Source organism: Dicentrarchus labrax, unplaced genomic scaffold, assembly GCF_905237075.1.
Source record: "Dicentrarchus labrax unplaced genomic scaffold, dlabrax2021, whole genome shotgun sequence".
In the NCBI taxonomy this organism is placed as follows: domain Eukaryota; kingdom Metazoa; phylum Chordata; class Actinopteri; family Moronidae; genus Dicentrarchus; species Dicentrarchus labrax.
The window spans coordinates 1,141,886-1,167,024 of NW_026136724.1; the positions used below are offsets into that span (position 1 = coordinate 1,141,886).

The following is a 25,139-nucleotide window of genomic DNA, read 5'->3' on the forward strand; positions in this document are numbered from 1 at the left end:
TACTACATTACAACCAGTTAATGAAATAATGGCCTAGAACACTGACATTTTCGGCATTATCAGTACCTTTGATTTTTCTGGTATATTTACCTGAAAATATTGATTTTTTATTTGTATTATTATTCTGTATTTATAATTCAATTCGGCATGTAAAATATACGTTTACCTCCGAAACAGGCTATTTAGTGATTAAGAAAATAAATTAATAACTATGCATTAATGAAATGAAACGAAACAATACACACACAACACAAGAGGATAATATTTTTGGTTTATGTTTTTGTTCTAAGTTTTTAAATGTGAGGTGTCTGAAGATACACGTTCAGATGTTTGTTTAAATATAAGATAACTTTTTTTATTTGGTTAAAAGAAGAAGCAAAATAATCATGTATTTTGAATTGCTGGAGAAAGTAGACATATTAATTAAGTATTCACTATAATGTTGTTATTTAGTTGAGTTTCGTAGGGGCTTATTGAAGTATCACGCTTTTGTTCTGATAGAGTTCAACCGGAAGTTGATCCTGAGAGCAGAACACTGGCCGCATGCGCGTGGGACTCTGCCCTGAAATCTTTGAGCATGGCAGCGATTGGAGTTCACTTCGGATATACCTGCGCCTGTGTGGCGATATTTAAGGTGAGTTACAGTTGAAGTTGCCGCCGTTCGTTGTTCTCATCGATAACACAGTGTGGGCTTCATCTCAACCCCACAGGCCCTGAAACAGCGCTGCTGTTAGTAAACTGCAGCGTTACGTTCCAGTGCGATCAATGAAGTCATTGGTGTGGTGTAGCTCCGTAACGTTAGTGTATTATAGCTGTAGATGGACGTTAGAATATCCACAATAAAAGTTGAAGTTGGCTCAAATGTAGCTTTAAACAAGAAAAGCTGCAAAGGATGCCGCTGAGATCCTGTTCTCCTTCTGTCCTCCCACACAGACACTATTTGAAGTAATCTCTCCCTGGTGCTTCCTGTTAAAGGTCCCGTGTGAAATATTTAGGTGGATTTATTGTCAGAAGTGGAATAAAATATTCATTGGTATGTCTTCATTAGTGCATAAACACCTTGTCTTTACGTTACCTCAGAATAAGTCGTTTTATCTACAGTGGAGTGGGTCCTCCTCTGGAGTCCGCCATGTTGGACTGCCATGTTTCTACAGTAGCCCAAAATGGACAAACCATACACTGGCTCTAGATAAGGCCTTTTATATATATATACTTTTTTCTTGGCCTCTGTAGTTTTATCTACATGCTTGGAAGGCTGAGCTATATTCAAATGGTTGCAAATTAAACACTGTCTCTAGATAGGGTGCCCAAACCTTTTCCCTTGGTGGGCCAAAGTTGAAACTTGGTACAGTGGCACTCAGCCCGCTCAGATTATGAAAATAAAATTAGGAGTCCTACATGTTTTAAGAGCATTAAATGCAAAAAGACAGAGATTTGGTATAATCAATGTTAAAAACAACTTTGTGTAGCCCCGCTCTAGATCACTGTCATTACATAAGGATGGACGAAATGATAGCTCTCCAAAAGTGAAGCCAAAACATGTCAATCTCCCCCTGGTGACTGCAGTATAGGTCATAAAGCCTGGAATCTGCAACTGCACCACTAGGTACCACTAAATCCTACACACTGGTCCTTTTACAGTATTTATTATTTATTTATTTGTTAATAAGAGGCAACCTGGCTAAGCTTTGGAAATTAGGCTTTATATAGCTAACACAGACCATGGATCTCCTGGAACAAAAGTGTCTCTAATAAATCTTTGTGTGTTGTTCAGGATGGGCGGGCTGATGTGGTGGCTAATGATGCAGGAGACAGAGTGACTCCAGCTGTGGTGGCCTACAGAGACACTGAGCAGGTACGCCATGATGCTATACTTCTTTTCACATATGTTTTTCTCAAAGACAGCATAACCTGAGGGGTCTTAAATGAAGCAAAACATGCATTGCATGTTTTCAGAAAAGCTGCCATGAAATCAGGCGGTCCTGGAGGGACTGATCTCCCAGTGCTCTGTTAAACCTCCCTTGAGGAAGCCAGATTATTATGGTGTTGACAGCTGTGTGATGCAGCTGAAAAGACTCAACCATTTTGGCATTTGGCTCATATATGTTTATTTGCCAGTCTGCTTTCTGACTTATTTTTGTCTTCTGCAGATTGTAGGTATTGCAGCAAAGCAAGGACGGGTCCGCAATGCTGCCAACACAGTTGTTAAAGTGAAACAAGTGCTGGGAAGAAGGTGACAAACTTAATACTGTTTGTATTCTTAACACTACAGGAGATTCAGTGTCATGTTAGTTTGGCTCACTTGTTCAATATTAAAATCTAAATAATGTGTCAGTAGGCAGAAAGTGCTGTTCAATCCAACTGTGATGGATTTTCATTTTTGAAATTGGCTTATTCTCTATGTAACATCAATAACAAGTTTAATGTTTTGGTTTAACTGCACTGTGTGCACTTGTTACCAAGAATTAAATAGTGGTGTCTCATACAATGTAATTTCTGAGAACATTTGATTAACTGATGCAATCATCCGATTGGCCAACCCTGTCTGCCAAGCAAGAGAATAAAGAGTATGTTACTAATTAGAGATTTTGATTTTATATTTCTCTGTGTCTCAATGTGCAGCTTTAGTGATCAAGAGACACAGGCTCACAAAATACAGACCAAGTGTCAGGTGAGTTCAACAAATCCACTCTGTGTTTTTCTTTTAAGCTTTTTACCCCAAAATGTCTGAAATTATCGTTGTGTTTCCTTTATTAACATTCATTTTTGTCATGCTGTTCATACATAAAGCCCAACCGATATGGGATATTTGATAATGATACTAATTCTAGAGGGTAGAATCCCTAGAATAGATTACCTATATGAATCTGACATTTTCTAGCTATTGTAGCTATTGTCGTTGTTGTTGTCGTCATCATCATTAGTTATTTCTACTAGTGTAGTTGTTGTTGTGCACCTGTCCATGTCCTTCTCTCTTTACCACCCCTCCCCTCACCACTCTACCCTCGTAACCCACCTCTCTCTAACCCCAACCGTTCGAGGCAGATGGCCACCCACCTAGAGCCAGGGTCTGTCTGAGGTTTAATATCTAAACATAAACTAAGGGCTATGATGTTGGATGTTACAGAGACTGTAATGAATACAAATGCAGAGCTCACTGTTCTGGTTGCATTAGGAATACAACTTTTTAAGCTCTTCTTTATACTAAAATTGTATACTAAAATAAATATATATATATATATATATATATATATATATATATATATATATATATATATATATATATATATATATATATATATATGTATATATATATATATATATATATATATATATATATATATATATATGTGATATATATCGCCTTGCTTACAGTATTGCAATACCTATATTGAATTGTAGCTCCTGTATCGTGTGTGTTGTATTGCCAGATTGTTGCCAATACACAGCCTTATAAATCACAGCGCACCCTGCTGGATAAACTTTACTGTGATGCCAGTATCTTACCACAAGCATTTACACTGATGCCAATGTGTCTGTCGTAGTCCAACAACTGTCGGGCTCTAATAGTTGTACAGGTTTTATCAATTATCTTCAGTAAGAAGCACAATAGCTTGTCTCTTAGTTTTGAAAATACTTGTTGAAAACACAACAGTTGACAGCAGTGGTAAACCAGCGATTGCTGTGTTCAGGTTGTCAACAGAGATGAGAAGCCTTATTATGAGATTACAGCAGGAGATCACGCAGAGTATGTCGCTCCAGAGGATTCTGCAAAACTCATCTTCCACAAAATGAAAGGTAGTCTGTGGAACACACACACACACACACACACACACACACACACACACAGATGCACATTGTAAATAAACAGCAAGTTTATTGATCGCTCCCATTTTTACAGAAACTGCTCAGTCAGCTCTGGGCTCTGATGTCACCGAAGCAGTCATTACCGTCCCTTTTGAGTTTGGACATGCTCAGAAGCATGCTCTGAGGTAGGCTGCGTTACTACCCACTACAGCTTTAGTCTTTGTTATGAGACAGTGAAAGTCTTTCCATTTGTAGTTTTTAATAAAGGTTACCGCTCTGTTTGTTTTGTGCAGGGAGGCAGCTGAGGCTGCAGGCTTCCATGTACTGAGGCTCATACATGAGCCCGCTGCTGCTCTGTTGGCCTACAACATCGGACAGGACTCTTCTTCTGGAAAGAGGTACAGCTCTGAGGATGCATGCTAAAGAAAAGGAAAAGCTGTTGAGTTGACATGTTCACTGGCTTATTGGTGTTTGCCTTCATCCAAAAATCAGATATGGTTGGTCAGACAGGATGGGATTTTACTCTGGTTGCTACCCACCTGTCCTTTTTAAGATCAACCTAAAAAACTAATTCAACTAATATGGACTCTAATGTGATGCAAGTGCAACATCAACTTCTCAAAGTGTGAGAAACAGTAGTGTGTATGGCAGCCCTGGATAGTTTCTGTCCTTGTGTAAATATAATAATATTAACATTATACGACAGACATTCAAGACATTCAAAATATGTGTAGAACAGTATATAACAGAAGTGTAATGAATGTGTACTGCTGAGAACTGGATCTCCAAATAGGTGTGCTAACAGCTCAGTTTATCTACAATCTAATATTCAACAGAGCGTGTCACTGTTTATTAATTTAACTAAACTAATTCAAGAATCAAGTTTCTGATTAACGTAAAGTTCTTCAGCCTGGTCGGCCAATCTCGCTCCCAAAACTATATAGAGATAGTCAACCTTACAGTGGTACAAGACATTTGACACAATGTCGAGTTCACAAGTAAATACTGTGTTCTCTGCTGCTCCTTTAAGCTCTCCTTAAAGTAAATAACTTCATTGTTTTTAATTTTATTTGTATAGTGCCAATTCAAAACAGAAGTTATCTCAGGACACTTTTCAAATAGAGCAGGCCTAGACCATACTCCTTATAACATTATTTACAGAGACCAAATGGTTCCCACCACGAGCAAGCAAGGAAAAGCTTCCTTCTAAGACAATCAACTATATTCTAATATACACTCATACGCAGTACAACTTATAGAGAAGGCAGAGAGAGAGATACATAGTAAAAGCTATGATAGTAAAAATTTGACCGATGATGGTGATGATGATTATCTGTCTTGTGTGTGTGTCAGACTCCGACACAGACAGCAGAGGACAGCATCTGTAAATGACTCTCAGCATACTTTTTTATTACATGACCATTTTGGTAAAAACATTACCTGCCAGTGAGGCTGCTGAGAGATTTCCTCACCAAGTGGAAAATCTACCCTCATTTGGCACTTGGTGGGTGTTAATATTGGACCCTGCGTGTGGGTCTTCATCTGCTAAATCCTACTGTCTGATAACAAGTGTCGCTTACAGGTAGGAGCGCTAGATGTTGCTGCCCTCTGATGGTAGATTATTAAGAACCAGATAAACTTGTCCGATAGTAACATTAATATCATACAGCTGTATATGCAGTAATTGGTAAAGTAATTCAGTTACTTTTGAGAGAGGTTGCTGTAACTAATTACTGATTGTCAGTGACCAACACTGATTATTTAATATTTGGTTCTAATGTTAATACCTGTTTATATTATTTCCACCTCGGCTGTGGCTCAGAGGCAGAGCAGGTCGTTCCTCAATCGGAAGGTTGTGGGTTCGATCCCCAGCTCCTGGTGCCACATGTCGAAGTATCCTTGAGCAAGATACTGAACCCCAAATTGCTTGTGTGTGAGTGTGTATCAATGTTAGTTTCTGTTCGATGGACTGAGTGAATGTGTGTGAAAGGGTGAATGTGGCACGTAGTGTAAAAAGCGCTTTGAGTGGTCGGAAGACTAGAAAGGCGCTATACAAGTACAGGTCCATTTACCATTTACCATTTAAAGATTTGCTCTCATATTGATCTGCAATGTGTGCATTGTTTGTGTTCACAGCCATGTCCTGGTGTATAAGCTTGGTGGGACCTCCCTGAGTGTGACAGTGCTGCAGGTCAACGGAGGAATGTTCCGGGTTCTCAACACCCACACTGACCACAGCATTGGAGGAGAGAGCTTCACCCAGGCCCTGGCCCAGCACCTGGCCGCTGAGTTCAAACGGTAGATACGGTGTTCTCTGCTGCTCCTTGAAGCTCTCCTTAAACTAAATGACTTCATGTTTTCCACAATTTCTTCCAGTTTTATTCTCGGGTGAGTTTTTTTCTATCTATAAATGCATATGGCATTACTGACAATTTTGTATGTCAGTAATGGACATAGTACACGTGGCCAAAAATATGATTATGACAGTGTTATCACAATATGCCATCAATATTTCCTGTAATGCTACCTTTAGTGTTCAAATATCATAAAATTAATACCTTGGGTATTATCAAAGCTCGTGAACAGTAAGCCAAATACTGCATCTTTGTTGGCAAAATCATTAATATACACTCAGTTGTCAGTTTCATTTGTACAGCTAGGTTAAAACCAATGCAATCTAGTGCAACAGCCTTGAAAGCCTTGAGAAAGAGATAAATATTCTGAAAGTTTCTATAATCTTTAATAGATCTATAATAATTCAGTTGGGGTCACTTCACTCACACACCTGCACCTGAACGATGTGTTGCTTGTATTCGACTCTTTCCAACCACCTCATGTTATTTGTCTGTGTTGTCGTGCAGCACCTTTAAGCATGATGTGAGCAGTAATGTTCGGGCGATGCTGAAGCTGATGAACGGAGCAGACATGGCCAAACACTCTCTGTCGTCTCTGGGATCAGCCAACTGCTTTGTTGACTCCCTGCACGACGGCATTGACTTTGAATGCAACGTCTCTAGGTAAGCTGCTACGATGACACAAGCTTGTAAAAAAGAGCAAAAGATAGGAAAACGATTCTGAACTCCAAACTGCACCAAACGAGAATGAATGAGTTAGTTTTGCTGTCACTGTGTGAATGTGTGTGTGAAAGGGCGAATGTGGCGGTTTATGTGGTTGGAAGACTAGAGAACTAGAAGACTAGAAAGTACACTCCATTAACCGTTTACCATTCATATGATGTTAACAACGTGCTAATTCCAAACAGGATGTGAAAAGAAGAGCTGATCACCTCAAATGTAGATTATTGTCACTGTGTGTATGGCAACCAGGGGCGCTGTATAGGGGGGGAAAGTAAGGACAATTCCAAGGGCCCGTGACTGACAGGGCCCCCCAAAAATAGGTAAAAACTAAAAAACTAATCTAAAATTATTAAACCATCATCATCCAGTATGTATATTTACCCCCCTGTATCTGCATGAAATGGTTTGGTCCTGCCATAGCGCTTATCAGTGACGGTGTTTAGTTGCAGTAGATGCGCCAGAACTACAGTGATCACAATGTTAACTAGTAAATCAAAATCTGGTTTTCAAAAAAGGAAAGAGAGAGAGGAAAGACAAAGGAGAGGATGTCAATCTGTAACCCAGTTTTTCACCAAGAAAGGAGCCTATAGTCTGTGAGTGGTATTAACCTGTTGGCTTAATGTCCATAGGGAAATAAGCCAGCTAGCTACAGACTAGTGTTAGCCTACATTAAACACCATTTAATCAGTTCAGGGAAACGTTTAGCAAGATATTCATATTAAATCATTGTCCCTGCCCCTTTTAGCAGACTTAACAACAGATGAGTCAGCAGCACCCCAGTCTCCTCATAACTGTACCCCTCCCTGTCCCAGTGAAGGTGAGCAACATTGTGTTCAATGACAGGCCAGTTAGCATCATTGCAGGGAGTCTGTGGGGATTTCTCTCTTGCTCTTTTTACCATTACAAAAAAGAAAATGAAATATTTATTAATGACAGAAATTCAAACACATTAATAGCAATTGTTTTCTCACATAATGATCATTATGAAATAAAATAAAAAAACAACAACCTACTGTCTGTACTGGATGCTGGACAGTTGGAAACAGTGAGTAGTTTATCTGAGCCTGCATTTAAGATACAGACAGTAGTAAAATAACCCAGTTTGATACGTTCATTTAGATTGAATTATGGAATGACATCTATAGATACAGACTTTATTATGATAATAATTAATAATAATAATTAATTTCGTTAAGAGAATTTTCCATTTTGAAATTTTCCAATAAAAATACATTGAGACTGTAAAAGATGGCCTTTAGCACATTTTTATGGTTGCTTTTAATCTTGCATCAAATAGTGAACTGCATACTGTATGCAGACTTGCATGCATGTACAAATCACCAGCAGTAAATATTGTGCTAGTAGCCTACTAGTATTGAACTACAAGAAGCAAGACAGTTGCAAGCCTTTAATTAGAGTTATGTAAAGCTTTTGATGGGACAGTTAGGTCCGAGAGATGTGGTGACAACAGTGGGCCCAATTTGATTTTTTTGTCATGGGGCCCAAAATTCCTGGTGGCGCCCCTGATGGCAACTCTGGTTTGAACATATATTATTAGCATTGTCAGATCAATGATTCTTAAGTCAACACTTCCAACCATGTATTTACCATGCAGATGACAAAATTATAATAAGGATAATGAATCCAGCTTTAATACTTTGTGTCATTAGTATTATCAGTACATGTATAGAATGAATAAATCTATGCCATTCATTTTATTTTCAGTTTATATAGGTTATGCACTCAGTGTTGCCCTTAACAAGAATAGTACATAACACAAACACAAATACTAGACCCAGACAACAACAAACCATACAGAAAAAAGTCAGACTAAGACAAAGAAAAAGAGAAAAAAACACGCAAATTAAACCAAAAGAAAAAGAAGAGGAAAAACGTAAAAACCATCATCCTCCATATTGGTAAATGGTCAATGGACCTGTACTTGTATAGTGCCTTTCTAGTCTTCCAACCACTCAAAGCGCTTTAACACTACATGCCACATTCACCCTTTCACACTGGATGACCCATCACAACACAGAAACTAACATTCATACACATTCCTCCACCGATGCACAGCACTTGGGGCTCAGTATCTTGCTCAAGGGTACTTCGACATGCAGCAGCAGGATTGAACCGCTAACCTTCTGATTAATGGACCACCCACTCTACCTCCTGAGCCACAGCTGCCCCTATTATATTATATATTATAACTACTATGACAATGAAATGTATATACCGTACACAGATCACTTAAATACCAGTGGCAAAACCTTTTGATATGATTTCAGCATAGTCTTCTCCAATGAAGTCTATAGCAGGGGTTCAAACAGAGAAAAATAATGAATGTCTGTTGTGTCTACAAGGAATAGTGATTAATCCAATGGTGGGTGACTGCTTACGGTCTATCTTTCATAATAAAACCTCCTGGGTAATTAACTTAATTAATCATCATTATCACATAATAAACAGTGAAACTTCTGATCCTGAATTTATACTCAGCAGACGTCTGGTACGTGTAGCAAAGCTCCTTTTGTAGGATCAGTGGTATTATGTTATGTTTGCAGATACTGAGTTGCTGTGAGCAATCGTGTAGACCCTCTGTATGTCGATATGACAGCTTCATCCAGGTCAAGTTTTGACTTTTGCCCACTCCATATTTATCCATGACATATAATTTCATAGCACAAAACAGCTGCAAATAACAGAACCTCTACACTACTGAAAGTGGACTGAATGAATGCAGCTGAAACACACACTGATATGTTTTGAGCTGCATCTTTATGAGTAGATTTAGTCTAAGCAAGCACGTTGGGGCAGATAACTAGTTCTTACCAACATGACATGTTATGTTTCCTCAGAGCTCGATTTGAGCTGCTGTGCTCCTCACTCTTCAACAAGAGCATCCAGCCAATTAGGGCCCTGCTGGAGGAGGCGGGACTCTCCGCCAGTAACATTAACAAGGTGTGTGAGAGAATTTTTTACAGCCAAGTGTGTTTTCATTTTTGGTCCATTGTTTGAAATGATTCAACTGCAATCACAATTGTATGATGTAGATGAGTGATCTTTTATTTTGATATTGAATCGGTGTGAATGTGAGTTAAAGAAAAAAAAAATGGCCTCTGATCCATCAGTGATAAACATTTATGAACAAATATTTACCATTAAACACAACACGCTTTTCTTGTGGTGCATTGCAGGTGGTTCTTTGCGGTGGCTCAGCCAGGATCCCTCGTCTTCAGCAGTTGATCCATGACATGTTTCCTGATGTAGAGCTCCTCAGCTCGGCGCCTCCTGATGAGGTCATCGCTGTGGGAGCAGCCCTAGAAGCAGGCTTACTGGTTGGCAAAGATGGACTTGTGCCTGAGGAAGAGTCTGTTACAGTGGATGTGTCTGCCACTGACATACTCGTGAAGGTATACTGGTCCATTCAAAACACATAATATGTATTTCTTTATATAAATATTTGATTTGTATTTACTTGAATGTAATTGTTTAATTCTATTAGTGAATCTTATTCTGTCTAAAGAATTTAATACATGAATTCTAATATTTTCCGTCTGGTGGTGTGTGTGTGTTGCAGGAGGTGGATGAATCTGGAGCTGAGGTGTTCACTGTTCTCCTTCCATCGGGCACGCCCCTCCCTGCCCGTAGACACCACACCCTGAGTGGAGGAGGGAATCTGTCCTCCCTCTGTCTGGAGGTTTACCAGAGATTTGTCACGCAGCAACCAGAAAAGCTAGCCAAGGTATAGAAAAGCACTAACATTGGATCAAATGTCAAACGACATACACCTGATTTGTTGGAGTGCACAGTAGCACTTCTTGCATTTGCAAGAATCCAAGCGAAAAGAACCAGTCAGAGCTAAGAAAGACAGCTAATTGAGCCTTATTCCCTGGTCATAAAATACAGATACTTTGGGTTGTGGGCTTGAAGACAACTGATTGTTGAAACAACTATCTCTCTTGGCTCTCGGCTCGGATTGTTTTTTTTTGTTTTGGTTCAGATGCAGTAGATTCTTGTAAATGCCATTAGGAGCACTAGGAGGAGCCAGAGGAACCAGATTTTTTTCACAGATTATCCGTCTCATGTGCTACTTCAGGACATAGAGAAAGTTTCAGCAAATATGACATAAAGTTACTTTTATACGAGTTACCTATTGCAACTTTAATAGTCTCTCAAAAAGACAGTAGAAGAAAATGTCAAAGATAAACCAGTAAAGTTCCACCCTATAGTAAAGAAAAAAATACATTCTTTATCTTTTTCGATCAAGGAAAATAAACATGATTTTGAACTGACAACAAAGCATTCCCTGTAAATTTAGGAAATACTGTAAAAGTGTAAATATTGTAGCAGGTTTACAAAAATGTATTTTTTAAAAACGTATTTAATGTTTGTATTTGGCTGATAAAATTTTGTATCTAACGTCTAAAAAAACAAGAACAATTATAAAAATAATCATTAATACATTACTTTTCATTAAAACAAACTATTGATCTGTTTCTTGTGTATGTATAGATAGTCTTGAAAGACCTGCAGCCCAGAGAGAATCATGATATCGACACTGTGGTGACCATGAAAAGGTATCTACCCCTCCAGGATCTGCACATGGGCTGTTTAATGTGAGTGCTTGTACATCATCATTTATTATTGTTATTATTATTTATTCTGATTTGTGTTGCAGGGATGGCTCCGTTAATGTTTCCTGTGTAGAACAGAGCACCGGAAGACCACAGGTCGTCACCATAGCAGCTACATCATGAGGCCACTGATCTGCAGTCCAAACTGCACAGTACACTCTGTCAGTGCAATGTTGTTTTGTTATTGTTGTTTTTTTTCTCACTCAATAAACATAATCAAACCCAAACTATACATGCCCAGATTTATTACCTTCTGGATGTCTGTACAGTCCTGTGATGCACACACCACAAGTATCTAGCATAAATTTATACATGAGAATGAAGGTTAATTTCTGCTCATGAAACAATTATTTTATTCTTTTTGAAGCAGGCTTCCAGTGAACCATTTTGAAGTCTATAATTTAAAGTCTGTGCACGTCAAGTTTTCATTGCACATGCAACAATAGAGTGATAAACACAGGAAACACACCAATCAGCCATAACATTATTACCACTGACAGGTTTAGTGAATAACACTTATTATTAATGAATTATCTGGTTATCATCCCATTCACATAGGTCGCAGTGTGAACAAGCTGTCTGCAGTGGTCAGTACCTATCGAAAGTGGTCAAAGGAAAGAAAAGCAGTGAACTGGTGGCAGGGTCATTGATACACGTGGGGAGCGAAGGCTGACCCATGTGGTCTGATCCAACAGACGAGCTAAGTAAGATTCACAGATTTGCATTGATGCACCGGGTTAAATGTCCAGTGTGCAACATTTAGGAGGGTCCAAATAGTCAGAAATTAAATATACAGTAGCCAAGAAGGGACAAACCAAACACTGGCACTAGATAGGGGTGTTGACCACGATAGATTCTCCTTTGTGCTTGGAAGGGAAGGATGAAGTAACGCCGCTACACCGCTAAATGCCGCTAAATACCATACACTGGTACTTTAAAGTTCAAGATGCAATTTCTTTGACGTAAAAAGTGTTCTCTGGATACAGTTTTGGATTAATTGAGGATCGTTTCTCACATCTTTGCATCGGTAAAAACAATTTGTATATAATTATTAGTAGAGGCCCTATGCCTTTATTATTTAGATATGTGACCAATAATTGTATAGACTGAATCCTCTTCTCAAAATTGTTTCTCGAGCTACTTAAGAAGAACCAAATAAATAAAATCAAACTGTCTGTACCATATTGAATTTCATAGCATCATATTCTCTTGTATTGCATTGTTTGAATCAAATGTTGAATACCATTGGTAGCTGCTTTAGATGTATCTTAAATGGATCGGATTGTTGCATTGAGGTGTGTATCGCATCAGCCTCTGTGATGGAGGTGGCTACTATTTTTTTTTTTTAGGGAAAAATTACACAAGGACAGTTCAGCAAAAAAAACAAAAGCAGGGAGCACTGGGATCACCAGCAGTAGTAAAAATTGTTGTTGTCTGGGGAGGGATAAGCAAGTCAAAAATGTGGTCCAGAATATGTCAATGAATCTATTTAATTGTTTTTAATGCTGTTTGTCTTTCTGTTGAGATGTGTTCTGCTAGTATAAGGGGTCACTGAAGTTTAGAGGTTTAGATTTAACGTCACATTTACTTTCCTTCTGTCTTTCCAGTTTAGAAGCTTGTTGGCAATTTATGTTGTGTTCATATTTCAGTGGCGGTTCAACTGATGAAATATCTCCTAGCAGATATACAGACCGTAATGCTGCAACCGAGAGTTTCTGATAGAGTTGTATGATGTTTGTCCAGAATGTTTGAATGGGTGGGCAGATGCGGGTGGCATCGTCTGTAAGTCCCATTCTGTTACAGAACGGATTCCAGAAGAGATTCCAATTTATTCTAGTGCCATTTTAAAAGTATATTTTCATGATTGTTGAGAGAATATTGTCTTTCACAATTACAGCCAGGATAAATGTGACATAACATTTCTATATTGTCCCATACCTACTGCTTACTACTTTGTAAGAGATGGGGGATTTTGACCTCGCCTAGCAACCTGCAACCCTTTCGATGTATATATAGAACATAGATCAGTACTCTATTTACACAGACTTCTGTGGAATGTAAACTTATCCTTCACTAGCTGAACTAGCTGAATTCTGCATTGCATCAACAGAACATCATGTGTGATCAATCGTGATGCTCTGATGATGACTTCAGGTTGAAAAGTGCAGTCATCTCTTTCCACTAACTACCTCTTCTGTAAAAATGACCATTGCATCCATTTTTCTTGAAATGTTTTCTTTTATGGTATTACTATGTTTAAAGCTGATATGCATTATACATGTATTACACTCATTCCATCCTGTCCATACTCAACTCATGTTTGTCCACAGTAATATCAGGCATGAAGCAGGGGGTGGGCAGAGTCTTTGGGTCCCAGTAGCACTTCAGTCATGGTAGGAGTGAACATATCAGTTATCATCCCATACCCTGCAGATAGAAAACACATCAAGAACTACAGCTTTATCCATGTAGTTTCTAACTACAGCGTTTCCATTCCATCATGTTCATATTTCCCCGAAGTTAAACACCTCCATTGTTTTCCTGCCTTCAGCATCCATGCTCTGGAATGATTCGACACTTGAGGATCTTCAGGTAGTTCTGGACCTTGTTGGAGTCTCGGCGGAAGCAGTAGAGGAGGTCATAGTCTTTCATCAGGTGCCACTCGGCACTGTCTGATGGCAACAAACCCTCAGGAGAAGCCAGGCTGCTGACAGAGTTACTTATCATACCCAACATCTGCATCTGGAGCAGAGAGGACACACATAACAAACTACTTTACAAGACGGAAGCCAGGTAGAAGTCTTTCTGGGGACACACAAATCCTGAATTTGAATAGTTACATAGACTCAGAGGTGTTCCTGTTATTTAGCCCAAGTCAGTGATTCAAATTTTTAGAGGAGATATTTTTGGAGGGCATCTTTATTTTGTCTTGTTTTTATCTTGATTTTGTTCATTTATTGTTCATTTCTTCCATTTGAGTGTACAATTTTAAAACAGAATCCACACAAAACATACTCTATAAACACTTAAACACATTCCATGACCCAAAAGAGCAAGAGAAAGAAAAAGCACACTCATACAGTTTTATTGACTATGTCTAGTATGTTTTCTACTAGTTTATATCATACCATCTATTTTAAGTTATTATGCTGCTAAACTGCACGGTGTGTTTTGTTGTATATTGTATATACCTACATTTAACTGCAATTTTTGTTGCATTTTGTCACATTTAGTTACTTGGTTTTTTTTGCACGGTGCGTATTGTTGTATATTGTATATACCTACGTTTAACTGCAATTTTTGTTGCATTTTTTTTCTACTTATGTTACCTGTAAGTGCTTGCATTTTGTTGCATTTAGTTCATTGTTTGATTTATTTTATGTTAGCCTTTATTTTATTATTTATTTTATTTTATGTTAGCTTATTTTTACTCTAACCCTGTATTACTTTCCCACCTTTGTATTCCAACTGTTGCACAGTAATTTCCCTCGGGATAAATAAAGCTTCTTGAATCTTGAATCTTGAATCTTGAATCTTGAAGTCCCCCTTCCAGTCAAATATCAGCGTTTGACTGACACTAGAACGATCTGAGGCGGTTTGGATTTGTTGTGTGACGTAAGGATTTTGTCATCTGTGTTTAATTCTCATTTACTAAGATTACACAATCTGACTGGAAAGTACATCGCTGGAAGGTACATTACACAGCAGCTCCAAGCATCTACCACACTTATTTACAAATGTTGAGTACCATTTCATTTGGATGCAACATCACAAAATTATGTCTTTGGTGCTAGTCTAAAGCAGAAACATTTGGAACTAGAAGAGTGCACTCAGCAGAGAGTGGTTCACACCAGGTTTGTCTGGGGTCATGGGAACAGGGAGTGCAGGTCAGGCTGTGTGTCTAATGTATATTACTTTGGTGTGCAAATCTAGACAGTAACAATTCCAAAGCACCTGCGATATAAAATATCACTTTAAAAGTGAAAAAGTAAAAAAAGGAATCTGGCAATATTACTAAAACTACCCTAGCAAAACAAGATTCTAAACTAAAGCAGTTGTTAAGGAGTTTGGAAACACCAATCAAATATATTTATCAGAAATTGTGAGTCACCACAACTACATGGAGTCCTTAGGCATGCAGTTATAAATGCACAAAAAATACTGATATTGGTAATATTACAAGATAAGCTTCAGACAGATACACACACACACACACACACACACACACACACACACACACACACACACACACACACACACACACACACACAGATCCCTGTAGAGTTAAAGTAAGTGATGTAACTGGGTGTCACAGGGCTCATGGGAAGTGCCTCCCACTCATTTATATTTGGCATTCATGGAAGACATACAGTACCTTCTCAGCCACTTTCTCTACACCTTTGCCTAGCTCATGCACCATGTCACTCATCTCAAGAGCTTTATTGGAGCTGAAGTTGTTGAAATCATGGTGGTGAGCCATGCTCTGGTGGAAATGCCACAGAGGATCCCTCCACGCCATCAGGAGCTTCAGAATCACCTCCGTCAGCTCCTCTCTCTATAGTGATAACAGGACAGGTGGGTTGTTACACAAAAGTCAGTTCAAGGTGAGTTTTCTCAACAGTCGAAAAAAAATGCCTTAAATACATGTTTAGGTGTTTATTTTACAACACAAATTTTAAATAACAACAACTAAATTTAACTAAAGTCTTGATTAAATACTTTTTACTAGGTATTTTGTTAGTGTCACTTAAACTCACTAAAGCTACTTGTTAAAAAATGTTTACAATTTTTTTTTACATAGCTACTTCATGTATTTTCACATAATCAGTAGTGTCTTACAAAATGCGTGGAATTTTACAATACATATATTTAAAGGCCGTTCTCGATATGAGTTCTTTCTCACATTCTCAGCCAGAAAACTCCACTTTAGTAGCACTTTTTTAAAAATGTAAAACTTCATATATCATTAACAGCCTAATTTATAGTACATTTTAATTTAAAAAAACATTTAGGATTTTGCAAGAATAAAAGTAGAGACACATGAACACATGAAGTAACATACATGATGCATGTCAACAAAGAAATTTCAAAACATAAACGACTTACATTATGAAATGTTTCAAACATCCATGTTTAAGGGAAGGGAAATGCTGATGATAACTCAACATTCTTCTTGTAAATGTGACGTGGACAGTGCATGCCAATGAGAGGAAATAGCTTTTATAAAGGTTAATTCACCGCCATTCTCTGAGCGTTCTCTTTGCCATTTGGGGTGAGGATGGTGGAGGTGTGACAGTTGCGACTGACCCGGCCAATCTGATTCTTACTGGGCAGGAAGTACTGCTCCTGACAGGACAAACATGAATGCAAGAATGAAATGTCAGAGGTCTGGTGTCATCTAAATGTCAGCTGTGGCTAGAGTACAGAAGGGATGAATGAAGTAGTAGAATGGCCTGCTATAGCAAATAATCACAATGGATATACTTACACCTGTGTGTGCCAGTTTATGAGGTACATCAAGCTAAAACTAATGCAATTTGGGTGGGCTAAGTAATAGAAACAGCAACAACCATCTCCTCCAGAAAGATCACACAGTTGAATCAACACCTCTCTACACAATCTGATCATTACAACCTTCATGAAAGAGGATTTATTGTAGGATTATTCGTTGTGGCTATGTGTACCTAATAAATTGGCCCCTGAGTATATGTATGTATGCATGTGTGCAGTATCCTGCAGTCTGTATAAAAATGCTCCTTTTTTAATCAAATTATCAAAATAAAACACACATATCAGTATAAGTATAGCTTTAAAAAGATGCATCTACAAAATAGTCTAGTTTAAGATAGAATTCCTACCAAACAACACATTAAGCAATATGTTTGACCAAACATAAATATAACCCGACTTGGGGATTAACAAAGGTAACCGTGATCCATTACAGTTACAAAAAAAGGCATAATAAGATTGCAATTGTTTTTTGTAAAAGTGGGGATTATTAGCAGGATTACAATTTTAGAATACAACAAACTCTTCACAAGTCTTAAACAGCAATCTGCTCACAGTGAAACCATAGCTAATCTTAAAGTTCAATTGATTATCATGGCCTCTGGTGAAAAAACATCTTTCACTGGGTTAAAATGTCACCATTATTTTGTCTTTAAAACAGAAAAGGGACCAACATCAAAGTACAGAACAAGTTCTGCCTTCTAGCTGTGAAAATGATTTATAAGATACTGCCTGAATTTGCTTCAAAAACAGAACACTGAACAGAGGACACTTTGCTGATGCTAAACATCTTGGTTTCCATTTTCTTTTCTACGGTTATGTTGTCTTGAAAAATATGTTAAGGTTATCTTATTGATATTTCTTTTCTCTTGTCTTTAGTGGCATATTTGGTGTTGAGGTAAACCAAAAGTAACGGAAAGTAATCAAGTTATATTAACAACAAGTAATCAGTAATTGTTTTAGATTACATTGTGGAAGTAATTCATTAACCATTACCAGAAAAGCATTGTCAGACAATGTAAAAAAAAAAAAAGATGGACTTACAAACTCGGAGTGAAGGTCATTTGAAATGCCATGCATCCTGGCTGAGTGTTGGATGACCCGGTCAAACAGGTTGGCCAGGGACAGGACGTGGCACCCAGCTTGGGCATTGGTACAGATGGGTGCTGCACCTACACCGGTCAGTCTGCTGCAAAACGACACACAGACCAACACAACCCACACGACAGACACTAGGAGAGAACAAAGGAAATAACAAAGAAGTTAGATAAAACCAAATATTGCAAAGCCAAAACACAAGTTTCAAGCTGAATCATATTGTATTCTTCAGGAATCTGGTATAACTGAGACAAATTCATATCCTCCTCTTTTGAAAAAGTGTGTGTGTTTTTTAAGGGTCAGGATGAGAATCAAGGACTGAATGAAATAAAGACGAAATCATGATGGTAGGTTGGGGAAAAAGGAGTAAAGAACCGGATGACATGCAGAAAGAGAACTGACAGTTCTTCCTTTGGGTTCCTTCATGCAAAGTTGTGAAATACCTGATCGGATTTTTCCAGGCATTCTGCAGGGCGTGGAGAAACTCCTGTCTCTGAGCAGAGGGCGCAGAAGCTTATCTATTCAAAGACCCCCTCAGCTTCATATAAGGGTCCCTCACTGACCATTTCCCTCTCACACTTATATCAAAGAGAAAGACAGAGCGGGAGGGCGGGAGGGAGAGGGTGGGGGCAGGGAAGGGTAGAACATTTACAATCAGTAGCTTCTGTCCTGTGAGTCAGACGGAAGCACTTCATGCGTGTCATATAGTGTCATATATTTATTTATCTATGGACAATACACATTTCTGTAAATGTGCCAGTGACTGGCAATTAAACAAAAGATTGTTTACATGATTTTACTAAATATAACAACATTTTGTAAGTTAAAAAAACATTCTTAATCAAGTATCGTCAGTGACTCCCTTTTGTCATTTTTATTTGTACTGTGAAAACAAAATACCTAGTAAAAAGTATTTAATCAGTCAAATCAATCAAAGTTAATGCCACTTAAAATTACTAGAAAAAGTGTCTAAATCAAGAATCTTTCTTAACTTAAGAAAGAGTTTGCATTACTTAAACATTTTCGTATGATTAGTTATAATTTTTTAAGTAAAATTAACTTATCTGGTTTTACAGAATATTGTCAGTATCTGATGATAATTGATTTTTTTCCCTTTTTGCTAAATAACTTAAGCAGTCCTTTGAGTCCCTTTATGCCTATGTCCCATATTTGTTGTGTGTGTGTGTGTGTGTGTGTGTGTGTGTGTGTGTGTGTGTGTGTGTGTGTGTGTGTGTGTGTGTGTGTGTGTGTATGTGTGTGTGTGTGTGTGTGAGACTCATCATAATGAAATAACCTAAGGCGGTCTTCAAAAGCAATGACATCATCAACTGAGGACATAATTCCAACAAGCATCATCGGACTGTCTGTTCAACATATTTCGGTAGTTGGCACTGGGGTCACTCAGCATGCATCTCCAGTACCTATTATTAATGTCTCAGAAAACATAGACAGCCTATTTAAAGGTCGTTAAGAGTGCCCCAGGCACTCATTGGAAGAGGAGCTCAGAATGACAGGGCAGCAGTAAATGAATGTCATGTTGTTTAGAAAGTTGAATGACGTCAAAGAATTGTAGCCTGGATCAGTTCCTTACTGTTGTAGGCAACTGACTCACCATCCTCTGTGATGGCCAGGCAGGCAAACATAGTAAAAAACTAGAAAAAGGTTATGATTCCTGATGACAATGTTTGTGCCTGATTCATTTTGAGAAAGAAGACATCTAAATCCATTAAGAGTTGCAAACTCTAGGCCTTTAGATTCTGAGCCAAATGTAATAATTACTATCTTTTAAAATGTAGAAGGCCTAGTAATTTACAGAATAAATCAATTACTGATGGTTGGAGTAGATATTTTAGTGGTTCTGAAACTTTTATTAATAAAGTACCCCCTTTGAAATATTTTTTCAGCAGAGTACCCCCTGACCAGTGCAGAAAATTTTGGTCAATAATGAAAAAACTAATCCTGTATTAAGAACTAGGACTAAGACTAAGGCAAAAAATTAAGTTGCATTGAACTATGTCTTTTTGATAAGTTGCACTTAATGAGAAACATGGACGTGTGCAGGCTCTTAGTCAGTTTTTTATTCTTGGTAGCATGAAGGCAACTACAGTGGTCAGACTCTTTTCCAGATGTTTTAGGGCAGTTGATAGTTCATCGCTGATGCTAGCAGCATCTATGCTAACCTCTTTAGCAGCTGCCATTGTTTTTCTGTCGCTTCTCACTGAGTCACACTGATAGTGATTCCACAAAGGATGCCGATTTGTCCGAACCATTGTAGTTTGGACACAAGTGCCTAGCTTGAAACCTGGCACCTGGAAAAATAGATTCTCGCATGACCTTTTGAGTCCAGATTCCTTGTAGGGTTAGAATGTAGCTGTAATAGTGGTAATAATTGCTATTTTAGAAAAGCAGGTACATGATTTGATTGGAGTTCAACCTTCAATTTCAAATGTTCTATAGATTCTAAATTAACAGAAAACACAATGTAACAAGCCTAAACGTCTGTAGCCATGCTAGTGGTCATGTAAAGCTGCAGTTTTCATTACACACCAGTATACAGAATTTATGGATTGATGAAAAATGCAGAGGTAACTTTGCTGTTGTTATTACAAGTGGGTTGGGCTGCCTGATGGTGGTACCCAAAGGTAAAATGTATCTTTTCTATGGTTGCGATTAAAATAAATCTCAGACTCACCTTGCATGGTCAGATCTGGCTCAAATTGCTGTCTAAATTGTACTTTATCAGGCTCAAACCATCATGCATCTTCAGCTGCACTACATCAGGCATTGCCAATTTTAGCTCCACTTTGTCATTGTCAACTGTCACATTTTTAGTGTGGCTTATTCAGCTTTATTCAGAGGCTTCCAATTTCAGGTCAAGTTCAAATAGTTTCAGGTTGGGTTTCAACTTTGCCTTTTGCCTTTGCCCCTTGGCATTACCTGTGTACCAAACTTAGCTCAGTCAAAGGAACTGTTTATTCAACTATCCCCCCATTTTCTGGCACAGTTATAACAGTATGAACTGGCCAAAAAGACTCATCCGACTCCAGCCAATTACACGCTGCTACAAGTATGAGGATTAACCAGCAGGAGGAACAACTTTCCGCCATTTATGTTGGGGTTCGATAGCTCAAAGACCGTCAGGAGAGTTTTCAGGCTTCTGCCAGTGATCAGGTGGGTCACTTGAAGAACCAGATTCAACAACTAGTGAGTTGAATTGATGCCCTCAATCCCACCTCACCTGTTCTTCCTGTCCAGCATTCACAGGCAATCCCTCCTGCTCTTGTCGCTCCTCTCACCAAACCTGAGCAGTTTTCTGGTGAGCCCTGGAAGTGCTGGTCCTTCCTGGTCCAGTGTGGGCTCCGCTTCGAGATGTATGCATCCTCCTTCCCTACCAAATGCTCAAAAGTAGCTTTCCTCATCAGACACCTGTCCAGCAGACTTCCGCAGTCTAGCTGCTGACAGCGGCTGCAATGCTTCTTCTCTGTTCAATGCTTTTCCCATGGACTAGCTTCCTATATTAAAGACCTGCTCACCCCCCTAGGCCCCCTGATGATCTGGACTCTCTCATAGCTCTGGCTATTCGCACCAACAATCAGCTGAGGGAGAGAGAGAGTGAGAGGACCAGGTCGGCAGTTACTCCCAGAGGCAGAGAGGAAATCTTCACCCCCTCAATTCTAGTGGTGCTACCCTCCTTGAAGTGTTCCAGTAAGCCACTTTCCAGCACTTTTTCTTTCCATGTGTCCACAAAAGGCAAAGGCTTGCCAGTGAGAAATGGGATGCTGGCAGACGACCACCCACCTAGAGCCGAAGGGTCTGTCCTAGGTTTCTGCCTCTTAAAAAGGCAGTTTTTCCTTGCCCACGTCGCCAAGTGCTTGCTCACTGTGGTACTGTTGGGTCTCTGTAAATAATGTTATAAGGAGTTCAGTCTAGACCTGCTCTATTTGAAAAGTGTCCTGAGATAACTTCTGTTATGAATAGGCGCTATACAAATAAAATTGAGTTGAATTGAATTGGTGAGTAAAACTACCTCCTCCCCGGCACCTCTCCTCAGAAGGGATCGTCTATATTCCATATCCCAACCAGAAAGGGAGGCCATGCAACAGTACATCGATGCCTCCCTAGCGACCCACAGCTTTCAATACTCCTAGTGGACATTATAAATATCTGGTTATACCTTTCGGACTCACAAATGTCACTGATGTTCTTTGTGACATGCTCAGCCTGTTTGTCTTTGTGTACCTCTTCTCGACACAAACCTAACTGTCCGACAAGTTCTGCAACGTCTTCTCAATCATCAACTGTTTGTGAAGGTGGAAAAATGTCCACGTCTTCAGTCTTCTTCCTAGGTGTCATCATCTCCTCTTAAGTAATTTCCCCACGGGATTATTAAAGTATATCTGATTCTGATTCTGATTCTGATAAAAGCATCTAAATGGACCAAATGTGAATAAGGTTAGTGCTGTTGCTAATTGGCCTACTCCTACAAATCACAAGCTAGTACAACATTTCTTGGCATTTGCAAACTTTTATAGGAGGTTCATTAGGAACTTTAGCACCATTGCAACACCCCTGCACGCACTAACCTCTTCTCATGTCCATGTCAGTGGACCCCCCAAGCTGACACCGCTTTCCAGGCTCTTAATGCAAGCTTCACATCTGCTCCAGTGCTCACCTTTCCAGACCCCCATTTACATTTAGAGGTGGAGGTGGATGTGGGCATTGGGGTGGTGCTCTCCCAACAGTCTTCCTCAGATAACAAGCTGCATCCCTGTGTTTTGCTGTCATGGAAATTGTCACCAACTGGGAGGAATTATGATGTGGAAAACCATGAACTCTTGGCGGTTAAAGTGGCACTGGAGAAATGGCGTCTCTGGCTGGAGGGGGCAGAGCAACCATTTCTGGTATGGACGGACCACAGGGACCTGGAGTACATCAGGACGACTAAGCGTCTCAACACCAGGCAAGCAAGGTGGGCCCTATTCTTTAGCAGATTTAATTTCACCTTGTCGACTTCTCCCAAGACATCCTCTTTCATTCTCCCTCTTGTGTGGTTGGGGAAGTTACCTGGGGAATTGAAAGAGACTAAGAGAGGCCTCTGCTAACACTCTGGCCGGTTGCCCGCAATCCTTCTCTTTGTACCTGTTCCTCTCCATTTCCAGGTCATCCACTGGGCCAATACCTCCAGCCAGGCACGTGACCATCATCGTCATTACACAACGCTTCTCGTAGCCTTCAGTGGAGAAGGAGAGTATAAGAAGAGACTTGGGAGAGTATGTGGCGGCATGCCCAAGTATGTGCTCGGAACAAAGTTCCACGATGCCCTCCTGCGGGGTCTCCTGCACCTGCTTCCTGTGCTGCATCGCCCCTGGTCCGACATCTCTTTAGACTTTGTCACTAGGTTGCCCTCGTCTGGAGGTAACACTATCATCCTAACGGTAGTAGACAGATTTTCTAAAATGGTTAATTTTATTCCTCTGTCTAAGTTGCAGTCTTGTCCCGTGTCTTTCGCTTCCATGGTTTCCTTAAGGTTGTTGTGTCGGACTGGGGGCCACAGTTCGTGTTGCGGTTGTGGAAGGCTTTGTGAGACTCATGTTCCTCAAGCAAGCATCTCATTTGGGTGGAGTATTCACATAACACCCTACCATGTTCTGGTCTCTCTCCCTTCCAGTGTGTTTACAGCACCAGCCACCCTTGTTCCCTGACAGAGGTGGAGGTTCCCTTGGCTTAAGCCCTCATTCGTCAAATTTGTGGGGTTTGGCAGATTGTCCTATGGAGTTTGGCACACAGCAAGATGGCAGCGGACTGCCAGCAAACCCCAGCCCCATTGTACAGACCTGGGAACAGAGTGTGACTTTCCACTAGGGATCTCCCGTTGACGGTGGAATCCCGAAAGCTGGCTCCACGCTTTGTTCAATCCAGTGGCAATTCAAGTCGAGCTTCCCAGGACCATGAGAATTCACCCCACATTCCACGTTGCCTGACTCAAACCAGGGAAGGAGAGCTCATTGGTTCTTAACTCCAAATCTCCACCTTCCGCTCATAGACCGTCAATATCTAGGGGACTGGCAGGGATTCCAGCCAACTACAATGTGGACCTGGACCTCATCAGGGACTTTCATCAGCCTCACCCTGACCAGACTTGGAACATAATTACCCTGACATGTCATTGTTGAATTGACAGCTTACCGAATAATTATTTATATATCAATTCAATTCAATTCAATTCAATTTTATTTGTATAGCGCCAATTCATAACAGAAGTTATCTCAGGACACTTTTCAAATAGAGCAGGTCCAGACCGAACTTGTTATAAAATTTACAGAGACCCAACAGTACCACCATGAGCAAGCACTTGGCGACGGGGGCAAGGAAAAACTGCCTGTTAAGAGGAAGAAACCTAGGACAGACCCTTTGGCTCTAGGTGGGTGGTGGTCTGCCTCAACAATCTTCATTTGTCTAAGTCTCAGTCAAGTTTGTTTGTTTGTGGAAGAATATTAATTCTGCCCCATAACTGTTTATTATCCTCTATTTTACATGTTCCTCTCTCAGTTTTGATCATCAGAAGATCACGACATTTGATCTAAACAAATCTCACTCCTGCTGGTTGTTGAAAACTATTATTAGCATTAACAGGGTTGTTGCTTATAATAGTTTTATTAATGCTACTATTAAAGGTCCAGTGTGAAGGATTAAGTGGCATCTAGTGGTGTCCGTGTATCTTTTGGTCATTGGATTTTCCTTTCAGAAACGGGTATTAAAAAACTGAAAACGATTTTCGTTTTAAAATACAAAAATTAAAATTGAAATACAAGGCGTTTTTTCTTTTTCATGGTCAAAAAGGGATGAGCGAAATTAAAACAAATATTCGATTTTCATTTTCTATTTCATATAACAAAAAATAAAATCACTAGAAAACAGAAACGGAAAAAAGGCCTGTTTTTTCATATTCTGAGACCGGATCTTGTCATTAACAGGACGGTGCTGTGGAGAAGAAACAGTAGGCTAGTAGACT

The 25,139-nt window shown here is 39.4% G+C and overlaps 4 protein-coding genes across 7 annotated transcripts in view; 2 read left to right on the top strand and 2 right to left on the bottom strand.

Annotated features, from left to right (window-relative positions):
- tmem121b (transmembrane protein 121B) overlaps positions 1 to 25,139 on the bottom strand; it is a 616,846-nt gene that overhangs the window by 64,799 nt on the left and 526,908 nt on the right. The gene's annotated exons all lie outside the window — the stretch shown is intronic.
- The window catches only part of dera (deoxyribose-phosphate aldolase (putative)), a 111,432-nt gene that overhangs the window by 18,126 nt on the left and 68,167 nt on the right, over positions 1 to 25,139 (top strand). The window lies entirely within an intron of this gene.
- On the top strand, positions 477 to 15,040 carry hspa14 (heat shock protein 14). 2 transcript variants are annotated; one of them, XM_051392037.1, is made up of 14 exons: positions 477 to 634; positions 1,775 to 1,855; positions 2,151 to 2,233; positions 2,623 to 2,671; positions 3,693 to 3,798; positions 3,902 to 3,992; positions 4,101 to 4,205; positions 5,944 to 6,105; positions 6,669 to 6,824; positions 9,743 to 9,845; positions 10,082 to 10,297; positions 10,465 to 10,629; positions 11,400 to 11,503; positions 14,073 to 15,040. In XM_051392037.1, exons 1-14 carry the CDS (start codon positions 578 to 580, stop codon positions 14,089 to 14,091), a joined length of 1,497 nt encoding a protein of 498 aa, XP_051247997.1. In that variant the 5' UTR covers positions 477 to 577; the 3' UTR covers positions 14,092 to 15,040. The 2 variants fall into 2 exon arrangements, with proteins under 2 accessions (XP_051247997.1, XP_051247996.1); XM_051392036.1 differs by lacking the exon at positions 14,073 to 15,040 and adding an exon at positions 11,566 to 11,748 and having other exon boundaries at positions 11,400 to 11,464.
- On the bottom strand, positions 13,860 to 18,675 carry LOC127358744 (prolactin-like). 2 transcript variants are annotated; one of them, XM_051392073.1, is made up of 6 exons: positions 18,571 to 18,675; positions 18,074 to 18,261; positions 16,760 to 16,867; positions 15,897 to 16,076; positions 14,050 to 14,263; positions 13,860 to 13,948 (listed from the first exon to the last, which is right to left on the bottom strand). In XM_051392073.1, exons 1-5 carry the CDS (start codon positions 18,590 to 18,592, stop codon positions 14,069 to 14,071), a joined length of 693 nt encoding a protein of 230 aa, XP_051248033.1. In that variant the 5' UTR covers positions 18,593 to 18,675; the 3' UTR covers positions 13,860 to 13,948; positions 14,050 to 14,068. The 2 variants fall into 2 exon arrangements, with proteins under 2 accessions (XP_051248033.1, XP_051248032.1); XM_051392072.1 differs by lacking the exon at positions 13,860 to 13,948 and having other exon boundaries at positions 14,017 to 14,263.